Source organism: Onychomys torridus, chromosome 5, assembly GCF_903995425.1.
Source record: "Onychomys torridus chromosome 5, mOncTor1.1, whole genome shotgun sequence".
NCBI lineage: Eukaryota > Metazoa > Chordata > Mammalia > Rodentia > Cricetidae > Onychomys > Onychomys torridus.
The window spans coordinates 33,678,116-33,700,540 of NC_050447.1; the positions used below are offsets into that span (position 1 = coordinate 33,678,116).

Genomic DNA, 22,425 nt, shown 5'->3' on the forward strand with positions numbered 1-22,425 from the left:
TGCCCTCTTCTGGCATGTAGACAGAACACTGTATATGTAATAAAAAAAAATAAATCTTAAAAAAAAAAAAAGAAGAAAATCCATGGTCACATTACACAAACACACAACAGATTTAAAAAAAAAATCTCATGGCATTATCTGGCATTTCTGGATAATTCCCTTAGAAGGCAATACTTCAAGATATGTGAAATGGATAACTGATAAGGACATGAAGATGCATAGAAACTACAAATGATATATACATATCCATAGTACATCAGTTATACTGTGAAGTATACAGTTGATTGCAGATTATGTGGATTATGCTACTTCATTACATTTCTTCTAGATAGATGGAAAATGGTTTTTTTGATACACACATGAGGTATTTAATGTTTCTTATATTCTCTTCTATTAACATTAACATTCTTAATATGTGTTGACGAAACAGCAAATGTTGGGAGCACATCATACATACACCCTTAGACTTGTACTCAGGAGACTGACACATGAGGATCATGAGTTCAAATGTATCTTTAACTAACTAGTAACATCCAAGCCAGGATGGATAACAAACAACATTTCAAGGGAATTTGTGAAAAAATTAGAAATAAAACCAGGAACAAAAACTCACCACCCTTTCACAGACATACTAATTTGAAAAGTATGATCACACATCTATAAAAAGATCTGCTGCCCTCTTCTGGCATGCAGGTGTACATGCAGATAGAAAGCTGATAAGACAAAATATATATATATTTTTTCCCAGACAGGGTTTCTCTATGAAGTTTTGGTGCCTGTCCTGTATCTGGCCTCAAACTCACAGAGATCCACCTGCCTCTGCCTCCCGAGTGCTAGGATTACAGGCGTGTGCCACCACCGCCTGGCCTGTGTGTGCCCATTTACCACAGATTAGTGTTAAGGTCAGAGGACAAATTGAGGTAGTTATCTCCTTCTACCATGTGGGTTGGTAGAACTGATACCAGGTGCCATAATCATTTAATCAGTTAATTGGCCCGGTTTCAGTATTTTTTCGGCAAAACTATGGCTTCATATTATTCGTTCTTGGATTCCAGATTTATAGCTTACAGAAGCATGATTCCAAGCTCATCATATTTGTAAGTGTCATAGGTCATTATATTTAAAGTTGTCACCCACTGGGAGAAGGTTAAAGGTGCTGCAAGGGGAAACAGTTACCAGTGATTTTATACAGAGATTGGCAGAATATTTTTGTAGAAATAATATTTAGTAGAAAGCAGACTCATGACACAGTGATATAATACAAATGGACAATCTTTTCACCTCCCTTTTCTTTTTTCTTTTCTTTTGGTTTTTCAAGACAGGGTTTCTTTGTGCAGCTTTGGAGCCTGTCCTGGAACTCACTCGAGTGCTGGGATTAAAGGCATGTGCCACCACTGCCCTTTTTTGGTGTTTTTCGAGACAGGGTTTCTCTGTGTAGCTTTGTGCCTTTCCTGGATCTCGCTCTGTAGACCAGGCTGGCCTCGAACTCACAAAGATCCGCCTGCCTCTGCCTCCCGAGTGCTGGGATTACAGGCGTGTGCCACTACTGCCCGGCTCAACTCCCTTTTCAAACCAAACAAACAATAGTGTTTGAGATGCAGTTTAGCTCAGTGGTAGAACACTTGACAAGCTTGAGGTCCTGGGTTAAACTGCCAGTATAGCAAACAACCATGACAGGAAGAAACAACAAAAACCCCAAACAGTGCTTGGCTAGAGGGCTCAGTAGGTAAGAGTGCATGCATACTTGCAGAGGACCAGAGTTTGGTTCCCAGCACCTTCATGGGAACATTCATGATGGAACCTAACTCCAGCTCTAGGGATCTCACTCACTTGTCTAACCTCTGGAAGTGCCTGCTTCATGTGCCCATACCTACACACAGACACACAGAAATAATTCAAAATTAAATAAACCTTAACAAAACTAAACAAAGCCAACAAAATGCTATATACGATGGAGTGTGAATCTTCAAAACCTGCCGAGTTCTATTTGGATGGAGTTACTGTTAGGCAAGTCCACACCAAAACATTATTAGCTGGTGTAGAGGCACAAGTTTGCAGTCCTAGCATTGATCAGCCAGGTTAAGATCATTAGTGGTCCAAGTGTGGCAGCACATGCCTTTAGTTCTAGTGCTCAGGAGGTGGCAACATGTGGATCTCTGTGAGCTGGAGGCCAGCCTGGTCTATGTAGTAAGTTTCAGGACAGCCAGGCCTACATAAAGAGACTGCTTTTTGTTTGTTTGTGTTTGGTTTTGGTTGTTTTTTGGAAACAAGGTTTTCTGTATAGCCCTGGCTGTCCTGGAACTTGCTCTCTAGACCAGGCTAGCCTCAAACTCAGAGATCCTTTTGCATCTGCCTTCCGAGTGCTGGGACTAAAAGCATGTGCCACCACTGCCCAGGTAAGAGACCCTGTCTTAAAAAACCATTGGGGAAAAAAAAAGGGAAGAAGAAAAGGATCACTAGTGACCAACTTGAGCTAATTACACAGTGAGTTCAAGTCAATTGTGGGCTACATAGAGCCAACCTGTTTCAAAATACACAAATCATTTCTTGTCAGAAATCATGACATGTGGTCCATTGAGATAGCTAGGTGGATAAAGACACTTGTCAATCAAGTCTGGTGATCTTGGTTAGATCCCTGGAACACACAGAAAGGTGGAAAGAGAGGACTGATTACACACAGTGTCTTCTGACCTCCACACACACATACTATTAGAAGAAAAATAAAATCGTGATATTATATAAAGTCAAAATTCACTTTATTATTATAGCTTATTTTTCAAATCTCCAAACAGTTCATCATGTTTTAGGAGAGGCAAGGGGTGGTGTGGTGATCCAATGTCACCCACTGACAAGTGTGTTCAACCCTCCTGGGCCCCCAGGAAGATCCCTAATCGAGCATCTGATTCAAGCCAGCCAACAATTAGGCTTGTTGAGGCAAAGGGTCTTTCACTGAAGACGCTAGTCCTGGAAGGCTTCTCCTTCGACGGGCTGCCAGCTCAATTTTCTGAACCAGGCTCACATCCCAGGGATGGGTCACAAAACTGATGATGGTCCCTGGCACTTCACTGCCCACACGACCCACCCTTCCTGCTCTGTGGATGTAATCCTGCAGAGTAGGGGGAAAATCATAATTGACAACCAGGTCCACATGAATGCTGTCTAGACCTCGTGAGGCTATGTCCGTGCAGACAAGTATGTCTTGGGAGCCCTTTTGGAAACTCTGGAAGATACCTGCCCTCATTGAGGCTGGCATTTGCCCTTGCAGCCTTAGATGTTGGATTTTGTGGTCATCTAGAATATAGCCCAGCCAGTTCACAGTGCTGGAGCTGTTGCAGAACACCAGGACAGTCCCTGAGGGTTTTGTCTTACTTGCTTTGTCATGCTGTTTGAGGATCTGAACCAGTTCTGTTACCTTCTCTGCTCCCTTTACTCTCATAAATGTCTGTCTGACATGAGGCATGATGCAGTGCAGTTTGGAGCTGGTGATGGTGGTTAGACAGTCTGGACTGCTGACTTTACTCAGCAACTGGTTTACGCCTTCTGGAAACGTGGCTCCCACCATCACTAACTGAGCTTTGGGATTAAAGGGGTCTTCTAACTCAGCTGGACTTTCTGCTATAAAACTCTTTCCCAGGATGTAGTCCACAAGTTCCAGGAAGCTTTCATCCAGCAATGTGTCCGCTTCATCTAACACTATGAAGGAAAGATGCTGTAAGCTGATCAGTTGACTTTTCAGGGCCTTCCACAGAGCCCCCGGGGTGGCCACAAGTACATCTGCGGGCGATAGTTTACACAGCTGCAGTTTGAGCTTACCCATGCCGAGGCCTCCTCCAAGCTCTATCACCTGCAGGCCCAAGTACCTTCCCAATGACTGGGCCACAGCCCGCACCTGTTGGGCTAATTCTCGGGAAGGTACCAGAACCAAGCCCCGGGGAGCCGCGGAACTGCGGGAGTCTAGATCCGGCCTGCTTAGGAGACGTTGAAATAGGGGCAGCAGGTAGCTGAGAGTCTTGCCACTACCGGTTTCGGCAGCGCAAAGAATGTGGCGTCCGCGAAGCACCGGGGGGATGGTTTTCGACTGCACTGAGGTTGGCCGAACGACTTCGGGTGCAGCCTCCTGAAGCGCGAGCAGCACTCGGGGCTCCAGACCCAGGTCCACGAAGCTGCCACGGGACGAGAGGTTCGTCAGGGCGGGCGCCTCTTGCTGCACTCGCTCTATGGAAAAATGATCCTGACGCGATCGCCGATGCTTCCAGCCACGCGAAGCCAGTGGCGCGCACTCCCAACGCCCCAGCGTGAGGCGCGCGGGCTGGTTCAACTCCGGCCGCCGCGCCGAGACCAGCAGCCGGCCAGGTCGCACTAGCACGGGTCGTGGGCAACTCCCACGATCGCTCTGTCGCTGTTGCTGCCGTCGCTGCAGAGCCCGCGGAATGCGCACCACTGGCAAGGGCTCGTCGGAACCGCGCACCGCGACGTTCCGGCGGGGCTCCAGAAGCCGTCGAACTGCTAGTGAGAACACCCGCATTGGCCGAGCGGAAGCCATACTTCCCTCGAGGCCGACGAGACGCATGCTAGTGACGTCAAGCACGCGACCGTGGTCTTGAGTACGGCGGCTGGCGCGGCTCAGTGTGGCGTGTGGCGTGTGGCGCTGCAGCACCCTAGGAAAGAGGGAGGATCCTTACAATTCAGTGGCTGCGAGGTCTGTAGGTTACCGTCGGGCACGGTGACGTGCAGATTGGGGTCATCTTTGGGGAAGGGTGTTCGGTGGAGACAGGAGTGGGGGGTCGGCAATAGGAGGTGGGCGTGGGGCCCTGGCTCAGGGCATCAGGAGTGAGGATGGCCTCTGTGAATTGGGTGCCTAATTTCTGAGATTCTTATTGGTGGTCATGGTCCCCGGTCAAGCGTCCCACAAAACTCCAGGGTGCGGATTGCGGCGGCGATGTTTGCATAGATAGGCGCTCTGCTCAAAGCCTGGGTGATACAAGTGTAGTGAAGAGTCTGAATGAATGGTGGGCCTGGGGCCTGAGGCAAAGGTTGGGAGGCTGGATCTAGGCTCAGCCTTGTTCTTTAGATGAGGCTCCGGAGTGCATGCTGGTGACCTGAAGCTTATTTCGTCTGTGAAGTAGGAGATAAGGTCTCAAACGTTGTCCCTTCCTTTCCAGGCCAGCTTCCCCTCCATCCCTAGTCACCCCCTTCCAGCTCTCATACTGGACTCACCACCCTTGATATCTATCCACTGACTCCTCAGGCAGATTCTGAATTGCCTGAAAAGTAGTAAGAAGGGTTCCCGTTACACTTATGGAGTGATCAAGCTTATCTCACATAGCAGACTACTTGACTTGAACTTAGTGGTTCAGGTTATTTAAAAAGGTTTTTTTTTTTTTTTTTTAATTTTTATTTTTTAAATTTCGTACTTCTTGAACACATCTGGGAAAAAAATGGGTGTCAAGTATTTTATGTAGAGTGATGTGCCTGGAGTGAGAGATAAGGCCAATGTTTGTGGATTGATTACCTGGGAGGTTCCTAACATCTGGAGAAAGTATTTTAATTTCTTTAACTGGAGCTGGCCCATCATATTTATAGGTGGATATCTGTGGATTTTTCCCACTGTAGAGTGAAAATATTTATGAAAAAAATTGTATCTGTACTAAACATGTACATACATTTTCCTTTAATGTTACTCTCTTACTATATAGTATAACAACTATTTACATTATGTTTATATTGTATTAGTCATTATAAATAATTTACAAATGATTTAAAACATATGGGAGAGGGTTGGGATATAGCTTAGTGATACCATGCTTGCCTACTATCTTTTATGAAGTCCTAATTCCAATCCCCCCCAAGAACAAAAGTATGTAGATGGATATGTAGGAATTTTATATAAGGGGCTCAATTGAGCATCACCAGATTTTAGTACTTTAGAACTTTGAAGTTCTTAGAACCTGATAGCTACCTACTGATAACAGTACCATTAAAAAGATCAAAATTTAGTTGGGCATGGTGGCACATGCCTTTAATCCCAGCACTTGAGCGTCAGAGGCAGGCTGGTCTCTTGAGTTGGAGGCCAGCCTGGTCTAAAGAGCATGTTCAGGTCAACCTGGACTATAATAGTGAGACCCAGTCTTTAAAAAAAAAAAAGGACGTAGGTTTTTATTTTATTTTATTTTTCTTCTTTATGGCAGTGGGGTGGGAGCTGGGGCCCTGTGCATGCGTACTAAGCAAGGTCCTTACTAGTACCCTACAGTCCCTGTGTTTGATTCTCTCCCCACACCCCTCCTTTTCTTTCTTTATGTAGCCTGGCAGCCCCGTCCGACTTTCTCTTTGTCACTGTAGCTCTAGCATGTGAGTACTTCCTCCTAACTCAGTTCCTGTCATCTCTCACGCTGACTACTGAACTGCCTTTGAATGGATCACCCTGCAATCCTGCCTGCTGAAAGTCCTTTCCTGACCCTTTCCCCCAGTTTGCTGTTAATACAACAGTCACTGTGGTCCTGTGAACACAGGAGTGAGCGCCTGCTACCTCCCCTCAGAACCCTTTACGAGGTCACCTTTGAAGAGCCAACAAAGCCTTGAGAATTTGGCTGATCCTTGGCTGATTCCTTTAAATCTGATCTTTTTATTGACACATACCCCAGCTTCTCTATTTAAAACTGATTCTAATGCTTTCAGTCTTTCTTTGTCTGCTTTTTTTGTTTGTTTAGTTTTGGTTTTTCAAGACAGGGTTTCTCTGTGTAGTTTTGGTTCCTGTCCTGGATCTCACTCTGTAGACCAGGCTGGCCTTGAACTCACAGAGATCCACCTGCCGCTGCTTCCTAAGTGCTGGGATTAAAGGCATGAGCTACCAATGCCTGGCTCTTTGTCTGCTTTTTAAATTTTTTTCCCAGTACACTATGTAATGGTTTATTTGTTTATATATTTACTAATTTTTTTGCTAGTACTCCCCTACTGGACTTAACACTCTGCTAGGCAGGAGTCCTGTCAGTCCTGCTAGTCCATTTTGTTCTGAGACTATGACGGTGACTGGCACTTAAGGAACAGTTGTTAGGTGAATGGCTGAGCATGAATCAGAGATAAGTGTTAGAAGTACGGAGCATGCCTGCCCTGGATGATAGAAGGGATTTTTTCCCACTGTGTTTCTTTTTTCTTTTTTTTTTTTTTTTGAGCTGAGGATCGAACCCAGGGCCTTACACTTGCTAGGCAAGTGCTCTACCACTGAGCTAAATCCCCAACCCTTTCTCTTTCAAGACAGGGTTTCTCTGTGTATTTTTGGAGCCTATCCTGGATCTCGCTCTGTAGCCTAGGCTGGCCTCGAACTCACAGAGTTCTGCCAGCCTCTGCTTCCCGAGTGCTGGGATTAAAGGCATGCGCCACCGCTGGCCCGGCTCTCCTTTTTTTTTGTTTTTGTTTTTGTTTTTGTTTTTGTTATTTTTATTTTTTATGTATGTAAGTGTTTTTGCCTGCATGTATCTTTGTAGTACATGTGTGCTTGGTCCGGTGAAGGTTAGAAGAGGGTATCAGAACCCTTGAAACTGGAGTTACCGAAGGTTGTACACTGCCCTGTAGGTCCCGGGAATCTAACTCAGCTCAGGTTCTCTGCAAGAGCAGCACATGCTCCTAACCACTGAGATTTCCCTCCAGTTCTATATGTTTTTTTTAATTAAAAAATTATTTTTAGGGTTGGAGATTTAACTCAGTGGTAGAGCACTTGCATAGCAAGCACTAGGCCCTGGGTTTGATCCTCAGCTCAAAAAAATATATATATATTTTTAGCCAGACGGTGGTGGCACACACCTTTTATCTTAGCACTAGAGAGGCAGAGGCAGGCAGTCTACAGAGCAAGATACAGGACAGGCACCAAAACTACACAGAGAAACCCCCGTCTTGAAAAAACCAAACCAAACCAAAAAATATATATATATATATATATATATATATATATATATATATATATATATAATTGTGTGTGTGTGTGTGTGTGTGTGTGTGTGTGTGTGTGTGGTGTGCGTGCACCTAGGTCAGAGACTTTGAGGAGTCAGTTCTCTCCTTCCACTGTGGGTTCCAGGGATCAAACTCGGGTAGTCAGTCTTCTAGCAAGTGCTGCTCCCACTGGACCATCCCACCAGCCCACCACTGTATTTCTAACCTATGCCTCCCCTTTCTTCAGGCATAGCAGAGGAGGATGATTGTGGACAGCCTCTCCCTGTGCTACCGCAATAAACTCATCTTAGCCCCGATGGTCCGGGTGGGGGCTCTGCCAATGCGACTCTTAGCCCTGGATTATGGAGCAGACATTGTTTACTGTGAGGTGAGGCATTCCTGGTTTTCCGCGAGCCTTAGGGAGGGGGGCAGAATGGGACCCCCACTCCTGGTCTCAGTAAAATCAGGAGAGATCAACACACATGACACTGATGAGTGCTGTTGGTCCAGAGGCCCTCAGCACCTTAGGCAGCAGACAGCTGTGGCTCAGATGGGTAGATGAACTAACTGACATTTGGAAGAAGAGCAAGAGAACCAGATTCAGGGTAAGGACGTTGATGAGGTTGGCATAGGTGGCTATAGGATTTTTTGGTCATAGGTCAGTAAATATAGCCACTGGTGCTCCAGAGATTACTAGGGCTTCAGACCCAGGTTCAGAAAGATCTGACAGGAAAATGGAATTACAAGCTGGGGTTGGGGATTTAGCTCAGTGGTAGAGCAACTGCCTAGCAAGCACAAGGCCCTGGGTTTGATCCTCAGCTCTGAAAAAAAAAAAAAAAAAGAGTAAGCTGATAGGGTAGTGAGGGGAGTGTTCTCAGTTGAACACTTACCAGAATTTTCTAGAGGGCTATCAGAACATGACTGTCAAAATGTGTGGTAGAAGAGACTTCACACCTCCTCTTATCAACCAAGAGGCAAAAAAAGGAACCAGGCAGTCATACCCCTTAGACACACTTCCTTCAGTTAGGCCACATCTCTGCAAGTTTCTATCATCTCCCAATAATATCATTAGGTTAACTTACTGATAATGTCAAAGGCCCCATTTCTGGAAATGTTGCATTAGGGACCAGTCTTTTAACAAATAAGCTTTTTTTCTTTTTCTTTCTTTCTTTCTTTTTTTTTTTTTTTTGAGTTAGCATCTTACTGTGTAGCCCAGCCTAGCCCCACAGTCTATTCTGTTAGGCCTCAGTTTCCCAAGTGCTGAGAGGTAACATGCTTTGATCTAGCTACATAAGACCCATCTCAAATACAAAACCCAAACGAAAAAAAAAAACCCAAAAAACAAAAAACTAAGCAATCAACCAGCTAGCTGATCAGCCAGATTAATAAATGAACTTTGTGAAGAAAACCAGAAGGTATTGGTAAGAGAATGAGGTCGCTGGGGACAGCTGTAGTGTAGGGAGTGAACAGCAAGCCAGCAAACAGAGACGGGCTTGTGACCACTCTGTCAGGTACTTAGGCTAAGGGTAGGAGAGGACAGGCAGGCATAGGTAGCTTGAGGTTTCAAAGAAACAGGGTGACGAAAGTGACTCATAAATGACTTGCATGTTTGTAGAACAAGAGGAAGGAAGGCGTTTGGTACAAGGTGGGTCAGGCAAGGTCAGGATTTTATTTTTGATGCTGGAGATGAAATCTAGGACTTTCTGGGTCTTAGACAAGTATTCTACCATGCATTACACCCTAGTTTAAAATCTCCTTTTAACAAAATGTTTGTGTAGGGAGGAGCTAGAGTTGCATTCGGAGGTCAAAGGACAACTCTGGGAGGGTGGTTCTCTAAGTCCCCTTGGGTTCTACAGGTGAAACTTGGGTCATCAAGTTTGTGCAGGGAGGTCTTTTACTTGCTGAGCTACCTTCCTGGCTCCAGGATTTTTTTTTTCTTTTTTCTTTTTTTCTTCTTTTCTTTTTTCTGGAGCTGAGGAGCAAACCCAGAGCCTTGCACATGCTAGGCAAGCACTCTACCACTGAGCTAAATCCCCAACCCCCCCTTTCTTTTTAAAGACAGAATCTTACCTTTGTAACCCAGGCTGTCCACAGTCTTCAGAGTGCTGGGACTATACGCATGTGCCGCCACATCCAGCTGCCAGCTGTTGTTGACATTTCTAGAGAGATGTGAACAAATATATACTCATTCCAGATAGGGTAACAGTAACAGAGCAAAGTACAGATACCACCAAAGTCCAACTTGCTGAGCAAATAAAGTTGTTTTTTTTTTTAATTTAATTTTATTTTTTGAGATTATAATGATCCAAATGAGTTTTTTTTTTTTTTTTTTTTTTTTTTTTTAGCTGAGGATGGAACCCAGGGCCTTGCACTTGCAAGTGCTCTACCACTGAGCTAAATCCCCGACCCCCAAATGAGTTTTATTGGAGTTACTTGAGTTACATACAGGAGCAGAAATGACTCACAGGCACCCCAGCATGGGTGGTGGCTCACAAAGGCTGGAAATGTAGAGTGCATTGCACAACTTTCAGGCAGCTAGACAGGTTGGAGAAATGTTTCTTATAGGCAGCTCAGTTGGTTTGAGCCTCTTCTAGATAGCTCACCCAGTCTCTGTCCTTCTAGGTGGCTTAGCTATCTGAGAGAGACATTAATTTTTAGAAGTCCTATCTACTTATATATGCTTAGTGGGAGGAGCCTGATATATCTGATCAGTTTCAGTAACTTCCTGAAGCCTTTGAGTTGTTTACTTCCTGAGCCTAAGGTGCTCTCCTTCAGGAAGGAATGTTTCACATCCTGTGTCTTTGAGAGATTCCCTCCAGCATAGAAGGTGAAAGGATGGAAGATTTCACCTGTCTTTAGAATATCCAGTGTTAGCCAGGCCTTGTGGCACATACCTTTAATCCCAGCACTTGGGAGCCAAAGGCAGGCTGAGCTCTGTGAGTTCAAGGCCAGCCTGACTTACAATGTGAGTTCCAGGACAGGCAGAGCTACACAGAGAAACCCTGTCTGGAAAGAAAAACTAAACAAAACATTTTATCTAGTGTGGTTAGCTAGCTTTCCTCCAGGAGGAAAGGTTTTATCTTGGAGGAAATCGCTTCACAACACCAGCCTAAGCTTCTTGGCAAAGTGGTAGGACATGCCCTTCTCTGAGGTGACAGGCAAAGAAGGAAGAATTAATGGAAGGAATTCAGCCAAGAGGTCCCTATAGGCTTATAGGAAGGTTAGGAAGCCACTCTTCTGTTGGAAATGGGGAAGGGGTAATGAAATGATCCGTGTGGTATAGTTATTGACCACCATGCTGATTAAGCCCATTACAGCTTTGAGTCCTTTTTATGGCCAGACCAAGAGTGGGCCAGACCATGTGCCTCTGAAAAGTCTCTTGATGCCCAAGATCAGGTGTAAGGGTTATTTCCAGCACAAGGGTATCTTGGCAGCCAGGAGCCAAGAAATACCACAAAGTTACACTGTGCAACAAACCTCACACAAGAGATATATTGGGAACAAACCCAAGGTAGTGGCTGCCTTTGAATGGGAAGAGAGAGAGAGCAGAGGGCTGGGCAAAGGGGAGGGCTTTTCTAAGGCCTTGGAGCATGTGCAATGAGAAGGGTGTTCTTCCTTTGTCCCTACATCAGAGGTGTAGAGCTTTCAAAGACAAAACCATGATTGTGGGAGGAGTACCTTAGTGAGGGATTTAGAGCGGCCTAGTAACATCTGCTTTCTTTTTTTTGGTTTGTTTGTTTGTTTGTTTTGAGACAGAGTTTCTCTGTATAACCCTGGCTGTCCTGGATCTCGCTCTGTAGACCAGTCTGGTCTCAAAATTACAGAGATCCGCCAGCCTCTGCCTCCCAGTGCTGGGATTAAAGGCATGCGCCACCACCGCCCAGCAACATGTGCTTTCTTTGCAAGGCTCAGCAGTATCTTCTAGACACTGCTTAAGTCTGGCCATAGTCAAGGTCACAGACAGTAGTGGGTAGCCATCCCAGACTTGGCCTGGAAGTTCCAACCCCCATTGAGGCTTCAGTAATGGTCACGCCCACAAGGTGGGGCTGAGGGAGGAAGCTGAAGACCCAGAGTGGAGAGGAGAGGTCTCTCTTGGTTCGGGGACCCGGGACGCTGGAGGTAGACCGAGCAGAGTTCTCCAGAGAACACCGCCGGACTGTGCCATACCTTTGCCAGACCCTACAACCTATCCCTTCATTTGTAAGTTACCCTACAAAATAAACCTCCCTTTTAACTAAAAAAAAAAAAAGAAAAAAAAATTGCAGTGGGAGGATCCTTTGAAGTGGTGGAGCTTGAGCTGAGACTAGCCTCTAAGAACAGTGTCTCAGTGTCTGTATCCTGGACAGTTCTCTTCTTTCCAGCACTCCGAGTGGCTCATCCTTGTTAGCCCAATATCTCCTGGAGAAAACAGCAGCTTCACGGTAGCTCACTCAGGGCCTTGCTTGCCATGCCTAGTTGTAGGAAACAGGACAGTGTGTCCCCAAAGCTGTGGGTTGTTGTCAGTGTTGTGGTTATTGGCTAAATAGTGGTCATCAAGAATATAATAAAGATCTCCCATTTGTGTGGAGGCCTGGTGTCCAGGACTGATGGATGTCTTCTGATTCCTCTGCAGGAGCTGATTGACCTTAAGATGCTTCAGTGCAAGCGAGTTGTAAATGGTAAGTGTAGCCCTGGCCTCCAGATTGTGTGTGTGCCCAGGTGGCTCAAGCAGAACCGTCACTGCCTTTGCCCAGCATCCTTCCTTGTTGTATTATGTAATTGCATAGATCACCTGCTCCCTCGAGCAGTCACTGCTCTTCAGATGTAGTGCCCTTAAGTAGACAAGAGCCATATTGTTGACTAGACTGCCCCTAAACACCTGACTTCTACCTCTGCCTCTCGAGTAGTTGAAATCACAGACATGGGGCATGGAATCATAACCATGTACTCAAATTGGACTGTGAGGTTCAGAGGTGTAGTTCATTGGTAAAGTGCTCGCCTAACATGTTTGAAAGCCTACGTTTGATCCTCAGCCTCACAGAAATAAACAAATAAATCAGTTATGAAACAGGCTATGAATGGCTTTCCCTTAGACTTGATAGCCCTGAAATTTCCATATTTCATAGTGTAGGTAGTATGTTAAGGGCCCTGGAGTAAGGATAACTTTAGTACTGGGCCCACATCAGACATCTAGTAGTTGAGTGACCTTGAGCAAATCTCATGTCTTGTCTCTGTCAAAGTTTCTTAGTAGAGAAATGAAAATCATAAGCCTAGTTTTACTTCATTCGTAGAGCTGGATTGTTGCTTAAAGGAGATAAAGTACCAGCAAGTACTTAGCACACATTAAGCTCTGTGGGATGGAAGTAGTTGTGATGCATTGTGAGTTCCTTCTGCTTTATTGATGGACTTGATTATCTTTGATTAGCATTGTGATCTTTAAGGGCCTAGAGATTTTATTTGTTTGTTTTCTTGGGCTGTCCTTGAACTTGCTGGGTGGTGGAGGATGACTTTGAGCTCCTGATAGTCCTGCTTCTACCTTTTAATTGCTAGGATTACAGTTATGTAGTATTGTTTATTTTAAATTTATATTTTATTTTGTTTTATGAAAATTTAGAGCTGGGCACAGTGGTGCATTCCTTTAATCCCAGCACTTGGGAGGGAGGCAGAGCAGGCTGATCTCTGTGAGTTCTAGGCAAGCCTGGTCAACATAGTGAGTTCCAGGCTAACTAAAACTACATAGTTAGTGAAACCCTGTCTTAAAACAAACAAACTTCAGTATTACTGGGCCAGCCGTGGTAATGTGTACCTGAACCTCATCGCTTTGACAGAGGAATTGAGAATCTAAGGCCTGGTTTTGAGACATTGATCAAAATAAATTTTAGTATTACAGAGCTGTATATCCTAGAAAACAAAAATGTTCCAGAATCCCATACCTAAAGTGGAAATCACAAAAGGAATAGTGTATATTTTCCTACACATACAATAAGCATAGTGTTCATATATAAATGTGACTTGTTTGTCTTTCCCCTGGGGATTCTGCCTCACATTCTGCTTTGCCACTTCTTTTTCTGCTAGGATATTTTCTGTGTCAGAAACTGTAGGTGACTCTATCAGAATGGATGTCATCAGCTCTTTAGTGGTCCAGTATTTTGCTGTTATAATGCCGCATAATAAACACACCGGGTTTTTGTTTTTTTTTTTTTTTTTTTAGAGCTGAGGACGGAACCCAGGCCCTTGTGCTTGCTAGGCGAGTGCTCTACCACTGAGCTAAATCCCCAACCCAACACACCAGTTTTATATGGTCTTAGACTTCTTACCATCTTTGGCTGTCACTTTTCCAAGTCATCCCTTTACCTTTTATAACTGCTGTGGGCTATTCACCAGAGAGGACTGCCCAGACATGGGTCTAAGCCAATAGAAAGTCTTTATTAGTTGGCCATCAACTACACTGGATGGGTGGGATCCCAGTGTAGCCCTGAGCCTTTCTCGGAGTTATCTTTTAAGCATGAAAACCATGTTCTAGGTTGACATACTTCAGTTAACAAGAGCAAGTAGCCAGAAGCTGAACTACAGAAGCCAGAAAGTGAGGTTAGTGCATTTAGAGACTTTCCCAGAACTATGGGCTTTGATGGATTAGACCTTTGTTTTAGTTTTGGCAGGTGGTGCTGTCCACAAGCTGAGTATTTCAGCCTGAATAGCACTTCCTTCTCTTCTCTTTCTTTTTTGTTTTTGGAGACAGGGTTCCTTTGCATACCCCAAATGTCCTAAAACTAGTTTTGTAGAGCAGGCTGACCTCAAATTCAGAGATCTGCCTGCCTCTGCCTCCTGAGTGCTGGGATCAAAGGTGTGCGCCACCACTTCTGGCCCTTATCACAATTTAAGAGTTATCTTCAATGGCTTCTTGTTTAGGCTGTTCCTTTTTTTTTTTTTTTTTTTTTTTTTTTGGTGGGGAGGGGGTGCTGTCACAGAATCCTTCTATGTCCCTTTCTCAACTGTGAGTCTGCACTCATCAAATACGACTGCGGAAGTAGCCTCCTTGCCATTTATAGTCAGAGGGATTACACATCATGGACTTCTACATGTTTTTGGCAACAGCCCATGCAACTGACATTGGTCAGCATGGTCTCTGGTGGCAGTATAGACCATGGGCACCAACACAGCCCTCTGTTACAGCATGGGCCACAGACATCATCATGGCCTCCAAGGCACAGGCCATAGATACCACTGTGGTCCCCACTGGCAGTCCAGTCCATGAACATGGCTTCAGGCTTTGGCACAGACCACAGACATCTGCATGGCTTTTGGTGGTAACACTGGCCATAGACGTCAACACAACCCCAGCTGCATCAAAACCCGGACCCCAGCATGGCCCTTGGCAGCAGCACAGACCAAAGATGTCAGCATGGCTCAGAGCCGGAGTGATTGTTTGGCTGGACGATGTGTTTGGGGATTGAGTCTACGAAAGTCCAGACTGATACACACCACCCTGGTGACCTTACTCGGCGACAGTGAGTCCCCTACCCCTGACAGCCTTCTCTCACATCTGTCACTGATGTCGTTGTTTCTGTAGTTCTACCTTTTTTCACAACACACTCACTGCTCTGTTCCTCTGACTTTCCCACCTCTCCATCTTATATTTATTTGTCACAATGATATTGGAAACTGTAGTGTCACACAGGTTTTTTTGTTTGTTTGTTTTTTTTTTCCCCAAACAGCTTTACATGGAAATATTCATTCCAACAAGTCATTGGTCTGGTTCAAGGTTTCTGGTTTCTGACACACCATAAATACTGGAACCTCTCCAAGACTTGTCTCAGATATCCTGTTGTTGCCCAGAGTCAGGGTGATTTTGCAGCTAGGCAGGATGTCAGGGCAGGTTCTGTGCGAGTTCCAGGCTGCTGCACACCTCTCAGCCCTCAGTGTTGGCTTGCTGAGCTTAACCTTTGTTTTGTAGCATACAGGCAGCACCAGTGCTCCATGCTGGGGGCCAGCTGGGGGCTGAGGACCAGCCCTACTCAGTAATAGCATCTGGTTCTGCAGGACCAGCTTCCCCACGAGCTCCAGCAGCTTGTAGATGGGGTAGATGTTGGAGTGGACTGACTCGAAACACTGGATCTGGGCCTGGGTGGCAGCCTTCGGCCCACATAGGTGTCTTCCTGGCAGCGCTGGATTCTTAAGATAGTCTGTGGTATAGGCATATTCAGTCATCTGCCACATTTTATCTTTTTATGTAGTAGTCTTCTTTGAAAGTTAATAGTACTACTAAAGAGTAAATGAAAAATTTAAGTAAGAAGAGTAAATGAAACTCAAGACCCCTTGTTTAACAAACAAAACAAAACAAAGAATTAAGAATAGGTGAGCCGGTATGGTGGTACACACCCTTAGTCCCAGTTCTTTGGAGGCGGAGACAGGAGTAGCCCTGTGAATTTGAGTCCAGTTGGTCTACATAGCCAGCCCCAGCCAGCCAGGATTATAGAGACCAGATGAGATCAACTTATTTGTAGTTACGTTCAATAAAGTTGCTGCTGAGGACACTAATTATGTAAGCACTAAGCCATCAGCCCTAAGGAGATAGAAAATTAGATTTTAGCACCAGGTTTAGGATTACACCTCTGTAACCCCAGCATTGGGAGGTGAAAGCAGAAAGATCAGGAGTTCAAGGCAAGTGTAAGGCCAATGTGGACCATTTGAGACCTTGTATTTAAAAATCAAACTATCAGGCAGTGGTGGCATATGTCTTTAATCCCAGCACTTCGGAGGCAGAGGCAGACAAATCTGAGTTTGAAAACAGCCTGGTCTACAGAATAAGTTTCAGGACAGCCAGGGGTGCACAGAGAGACTCTATTTTGAAAAACAAAACAAGGGTTGGGGATTTAGCTCAGTGGTAGAGTGCTTGCCTAGCAAGCACAAGGCTCTGGGTTTGATCCTCAGCTCAAAAAAGAAAAAAAAAAAAGAAAAAAGAAAAACAAAACAAACAGAAATCAAACCAAGGGGCTGTAACTCCTGTTCCAGGGGATCTGACACCCTCTTCTGGCCCCAGAGGGCACGGCATGCATATGGTACACAGACATATATGCAGGCAAAACACACATACATATAAAATAAAAAATTATAAAAACAAAATCAAACAGCACAAAACTAGATTCCTTTAAGCCTCTGGTCACACTTTCGTCACTTGATCAGTATAACCTTGTTTTACATGTGTTACTATTCAAAGTCATACTATTCAATACATACCAAGGCATGTGTATGTGCACATATACATCACAACTACGTGTAATTCATGCCTGATTGAAGGTTATCTAGGGTTGAGGATACAGTTCAGTGGTAGAATATTTATCTAGCATGTGGAAGGTCACTAAGAAAGAATAACTCCAGCCTTTGGAAGGCAGAGGCAGGAAGATCAAGACTTCAAGGCTTGAGCTATATAGAAAGACCCTGCCTCAAAAATAAATAAATAAATAAATTAAATTAAATTAAAAAAGAAAAGAAGATAAAAAAGAAAAACAACAACAATAAAAATAGAAGAAAATTTCCAACACATGTGTTTCGTCCACTAAGCTCATCTCAACCTTTTTGTGATTAGAAACAGTATTAGAATTGTAGACAAAGCCAGGCAGTGGTGGCAGACGCTCTAATCCTAGCACTCAGGAGGCAGAGGCAGGTGGATCTCTGTGAGTTCCAGGCCAGCCTGATCTACAGAGTGAGTCCCAGAACAGTCAGGGCTATACACAGAGAAACCTTGTCTCAAAAAAACAAAAAACAAAACAAAACAAAAAAAGGGTAGAAATGAGTTAGTGGTTAAAAGCACTGGCTGTTCTTGCAGAGAACCCAGGTTCAATTTCTAGTACTCTATGGCATCTCACAGCCATCTGTAACTCCAGTCCCAGGGGAACCAATGCCCTCTCTGACCTTTAAGAGCAGCAGGCACATGAGTGGTACACAGATATACATGCAGGCAAGACACCCATACCCATAAAATAAAAATAAAAAATTTTAAATTAAACAGAAAGAAACAGTGTTAGAAACACTACATAGCTCTTTATCTCTATGCTTGAAGTCATTTTATTTATTTTATTTTATTTTGGTTTTTACAGACAAGGTTTCTCTGTAGCTCAGGCTTTCCTAAAACTCACTCTGTAGACCAGACCTGCTTGGAGTCATTTTAAAGAGTGACTATATATATATAAAAGAACCACTAAATATTACTTAAAAAATAATTTTTTTGAGGCGGGGTCTCATGTAGCCTAGTCTGGCATTGAACTCATTGTGTAGTTGAAAATGAGTCTGAACTCCTGATCTTCCTGCCTCAGCCTCTCAAGTGGTAGGATTACCGGTATGCTCCACGAGTGCTTGGCTCTGAGGTATACTACAGTATGAAAATAAACAAGAAGAATATGCCCTTGCTTGATCTCAGCTGGGAAAGTGACTCGATTTTTTTTTTTTTTTTTTGGCCACATTTTGTCTGCCTGTGAATGATTAGAGATATTAAAAATATTGATTTACAAGTCATAAATAAATTGTAGTAAATAAGGGAGTAAAGAAGGCTGTCTGGGCACTGCATAATTAAGGAATGATAACTTTGCTGAACTTTACAGTGCTACTTTTTAGAGCAGCTTGGGCTCAAGTTTTCTTTTTTTTTTCTTTTTTTGGAGCTGAGGATCGAACCCAGGGCCTTGTGCTTACTAGGCAAGCATTCTACCACTGAGCTAAATCCCCAACCCCCAAGTTTTCTATATGTCCCTTTCTCCTAGCTAAAATGATAATAGCATGTTAAAAATTGCAGAACGTTAACTATAAACATGCCATTTATCAAATAATTGTAATCTGAGCTACCATCACTCTGAAAAGAGACCATCATTAGCAACTCAAAAAGCTTCTAAGTGCATATTTATTTCCTTTAAGAATATATATCAAGCCAGGTATGGTGGCACATGGCTTTAATCCCAGTACTTTGGAGGCAGAGACAGGCAGATGTATATGAGTTTGAAGCCACCCTGGTCTACAATGCAAGTTCCAGGACAGCCAAGGCTGGTACACAGAGAAACCCTGTCTCAAAGAAACAAAACAAAACAAAACAAAAACAAAATCATAAAACCATAAATAAATAAATAAATAAATAAACAAAGGAAGAAAAGAGATAGAAGAGAAACCCTGTCTCAAAAAAAAAAAAAACAAAACCAAAACCAAAAATAAAGAAAAGAGAGATGGGAGAATATATATCTAGAATCTACTTTTCCACTTTCCAGTTGGTAGTTTTGCTGTGGCTTCCAAGGCTTCGGCTAAGTTGAACTTGCGTCTTAATTAGGTGGTTTGTTTTCTTGCAGAGGTGCTCAGCACAGTGGACTTTGTTGCTCCTGATGACCGAGTAGTTTTCCGTACATGTGAAAGAGAACAGAACAGGGTGGTTTTCCAAATGGTAAGAGACACTTCCCACTCCAGTGTCTGGTATCCTTCTGAGGGTCCCTATTTTCTAGAATTTCCTGTTTATACCTGCCAGTGTACAGTGTACAGTGGTGGCAGCCTATGTATTTGGTTTGAATGTTTTTCAGAGATTCATTCATGGTTAGGTACACTGTTGGAGATTGGAAATCAAGTTGTTGCAATCTGGTCTGTCTCCAGTCTCAAACTTAGTTAATTATAGGAATTATCTGTTTGATATGACTTCTGTATTTATTTATTTTTAATCCTGAGGATTGATTATTCTGGCCAAAATGTTTGTTTTTATAGAGAATATATAAAAATCTTAGGTTTTCTAAAGATCAGTTAAAATTTATGTTACAGATTAATTATAATTGATCTTTTCTCTTTGTTTTTTCTTTCCTTTTTTTTTTTTTTTTTTTTTTTGAGACAGCGTTTCTCTGTGTAGCTTTGTGCCTTTCCTGGATCTTGCTCTGTAGCCCAGGCTGACCTTGAACTCACAGAGATCCACCTGTCTCTGCCTCCCGAGTGCTGGGGATTAAAGGCGTGTGCCACCACTGCCCGGCTCTTTTTTTTTTTTTTTTTTTTTGGTTTTTCAAGACACGGTTTCTCTGTTTAGCCCTGGCTGTCCTGGAACTCACTCTGTAGACCAGACGGGCTTTGAACTCAGAGATCCACCTGCCTCTGCTTCCCAACTGCTGGGATTAAAGGTGTGCACCACTACCACCTGGCTGGCTTTTCTTCTGTCTTTGTTTAGGCATAGCTTGGTGTTTATTTAGGAATAGCTCCTGAATGACATTTAGATATTTTTTTTTTTAATTTAGTAACAATGGATAGACAAAACACATGGTGAAATATTAATTGTAGAATTTGAGTGATGGATAAATAAATATGTGCTATAAATTTTTCCCCTATTTTGGTATGTGGCGTGTGTGTGCGTATGTGTGTGTGTGTGTGTGTGTGTGTGTGTGTGTATCAGAAGTTGATGTTTGATATCTTCCATGATTGCTCTTCATTCTGTTGACTGAGGCAGGTCTCTTGCTGAACCCAGAGCTTGCTCCAGGGATCCTCTGTATCTGCCTTGTGAGCACTGCCACTTCTGCCCAATTTTTTAAAGTAAAATTTTATTACATTATTTAGTGTGTGTGTGTGTGTGTGTGTGTGTGCGTGCGCGCGTGCGCGCTCGCGCCATAGTGCACATGTGGAGGTAAGGGGGGAACTTGCAGGACTACCTCATATGTCCCAGGGATTGATCTCAAGTTGACATTCTTGGCAGCAAATGCCTTTACCCTCCATGCTGTCTTGTAGGTCCCTGCCTGGTTTTTATGTGGGTGCTAGTGGTCTGAACTCTGACCTTCATGCTTGCACAGCAAGCATGTTATTTACTGAGCTCCTCTCCAGCCCCTGTGTGAAAGTCACCATGACATTAATGAGGTTGTCTGGTCCTTCTGAGTTCATCTTTTTCCTTTGTTGGTGAGCAAGTCTAGTGCCTGACCCCCCCCCCTTTTTTTTTAGTTATTATTATTATTTTATTTTATGTATATGGATGTTTTGCCTGCATGTATGTCTGTGCACCTTGTGTATGTCTGGTGCCTCCAGAGGTTGTTGGATACCCTGGAACTGGAGTTACAGACATGGAGGTGCAGGAAATTGAATTGAGATCCTTGGGAAGAGCGACCAGTGCTTTTAACTGCTGAGTCATCTCTCCAGCCCGGAGTGGGCCTGACTCTTATACTTCCTGGCATATGCATATGTATGCATGCATGTATGTATGTGTGTGTAAGATACCAATAGGTGTGTTTGTCTACATGTGTGCACTGTGTCAAGACAGGTTGATGTAGTTTCTTGTGTTCCCAGGGGACTTCAGACGCAGAGAGAGCCCTTGCTGTGGCCAGGCTTGTGTAAGTTCTTCCCGCCTTGGGAATGCCTTGTCTCTTCTGTAAGCTGTGAGACTCAATATCACTAGCAACCCATCCTCTGTTTCCTGGCCCCTTACTTTCTGTTTTCAGGTGAAGGTGGTTTTCTTTCCCTGTGCTATCTGAAGGCTGGCCTGGGGCTCTTAAATACCCACTATGGTTATATCCGAGAGACCCTCTGTATTGAGCCCTCCTTTTAGTGTTTATTCATGGGATTTCCCTTTCCAGGAATTCTTCTGGGATTCCTGAAGCTTTAAACCTCATGAAATGTAGATAAGATTTACTCCTTCCTGATTTAACAGTCAGGAGAAAGCGTGGTTGAAGTGATGACCTTCGGAGTTAAAGCAGAGCCCAGTTGTGTGAATGTAGGTAAATTACCTATTACCACTGAGAACTTCGTCCTCTTATTTATAAAATGATGCCTGTCAACCTCTGGCATTATAGGAAACAGCAAATGAAATAATGCATGCCATGTCTTTGCAACATGTGGTACATAATGAATATTTCACACTAGCTCTTGTGACTAATGACTGTGAGTAAGAAAGAACTCAGGCCATAATTGCTACATATCCCAAACTATTATGAACCAGTGGATAATGTGAGGATCTTTCCTGTACCCCAGAATTGTTTGGAGTAGCCAGTTTTGCAGCTCAGCAAATGAAGCCAGCCTTTCCAACTACCACCAGCACCGTCTCCTCCTCCCCTTTTTCTCTCCTGTGTAGCCCAGGTTTGCCGCAAACCTGATCTTCCTGCCTCCCCTTTCTGAGGGTTGGGATTACATATGTGTGCCACCACACCTGGCTCAGTTTAGTAACTTTTATAGAAGATGTGCTCTGGCAATGGCCTCTGCTCATACCACTTGTCTACATTGACAAATGGCTCCCAGATCCCAGCTGGAATGATAGTCCTAGGATGGAGTTCAGATAGTATTTGAAATACCTGATGTGGTCTCAGTGTAGTAAGTCCTCTGCATCCAGCTCTTTATAGATATGTATTCCTTATGTCTTTCTTCTGGGACTCTGCTCAGATGAGGCAGTCACAGTTTGGGGATGGGCTCTTTTCTGATTTTCAGCTTTTGTCATTGAGAATTAGTATTTCACAGGCCCAGGAGAATCGGGAGCACAGAACCCCTTTATCTTTCATGAATTTTCTTCCCTCAAGTAGAGTATTTATTACCTTTTCTCCT

General features: G+C 43.9%; 2 protein-coding genes across 4 annotated transcripts in view; one reads left to right on the top strand and one right to left on the bottom strand.

Annotated features, from left to right (window-relative positions):
* Positions 1-2,739: 2,739 nt before the first annotated feature.
* Positions 2,740-4,600, bottom strand: Ddx28 (DEAD-box helicase 28). Its single transcript, XM_036188500.1, has one exon. It carries the CDS (start codon positions 4,568-4,570, stop codon positions 2,921-2,923), a length of 1,650 nt encoding a protein of 549 aa, XP_036044393.1. The 5' UTR covers positions 4,571-4,600; the 3' UTR covers positions 2,740-2,920.
* Dus2 (dihydrouridine synthase 2) overlaps positions 4,588-22,425 on the top strand; it is a 38,801-nt gene continuing 20,963 nt past the window's right edge. The window contains exons 1-5 of one of the 3 annotated variants that reach the window (XM_036188501.1): positions 4,588-4,699; positions 8,171-8,311; positions 12,536-12,581; positions 19,230-19,321; positions 21,181-21,224. In XM_036188501.1, coding sequence (XP_036044394.1) covers positions 8,186-8,311; positions 12,536-12,581; positions 19,230-19,321; positions 21,181-21,224 — 308 coding nt within the window. In that variant the 5' untranslated portion in view covers positions 4,588-4,699; positions 8,171-8,185. Of the gene's footprint in view, positions 4,700-8,170; positions 8,312-12,535; positions 12,582-19,229; positions 19,322-21,180; positions 21,225-22,425 lie in introns of those variants that run through there. The other 2 variants (XM_036188502.1, XM_036188503.1) reach the window with 2 other exon arrangements.

Coding starts and splice junctions, on each gene's coding strand:
- Ddx28 (XM_036188500.1), bottom strand. CDS start 4,570: ATGCGTCTCGTCGGCCTCGAGGGAAGTATGGCTTCCGCTCGGCCAATG.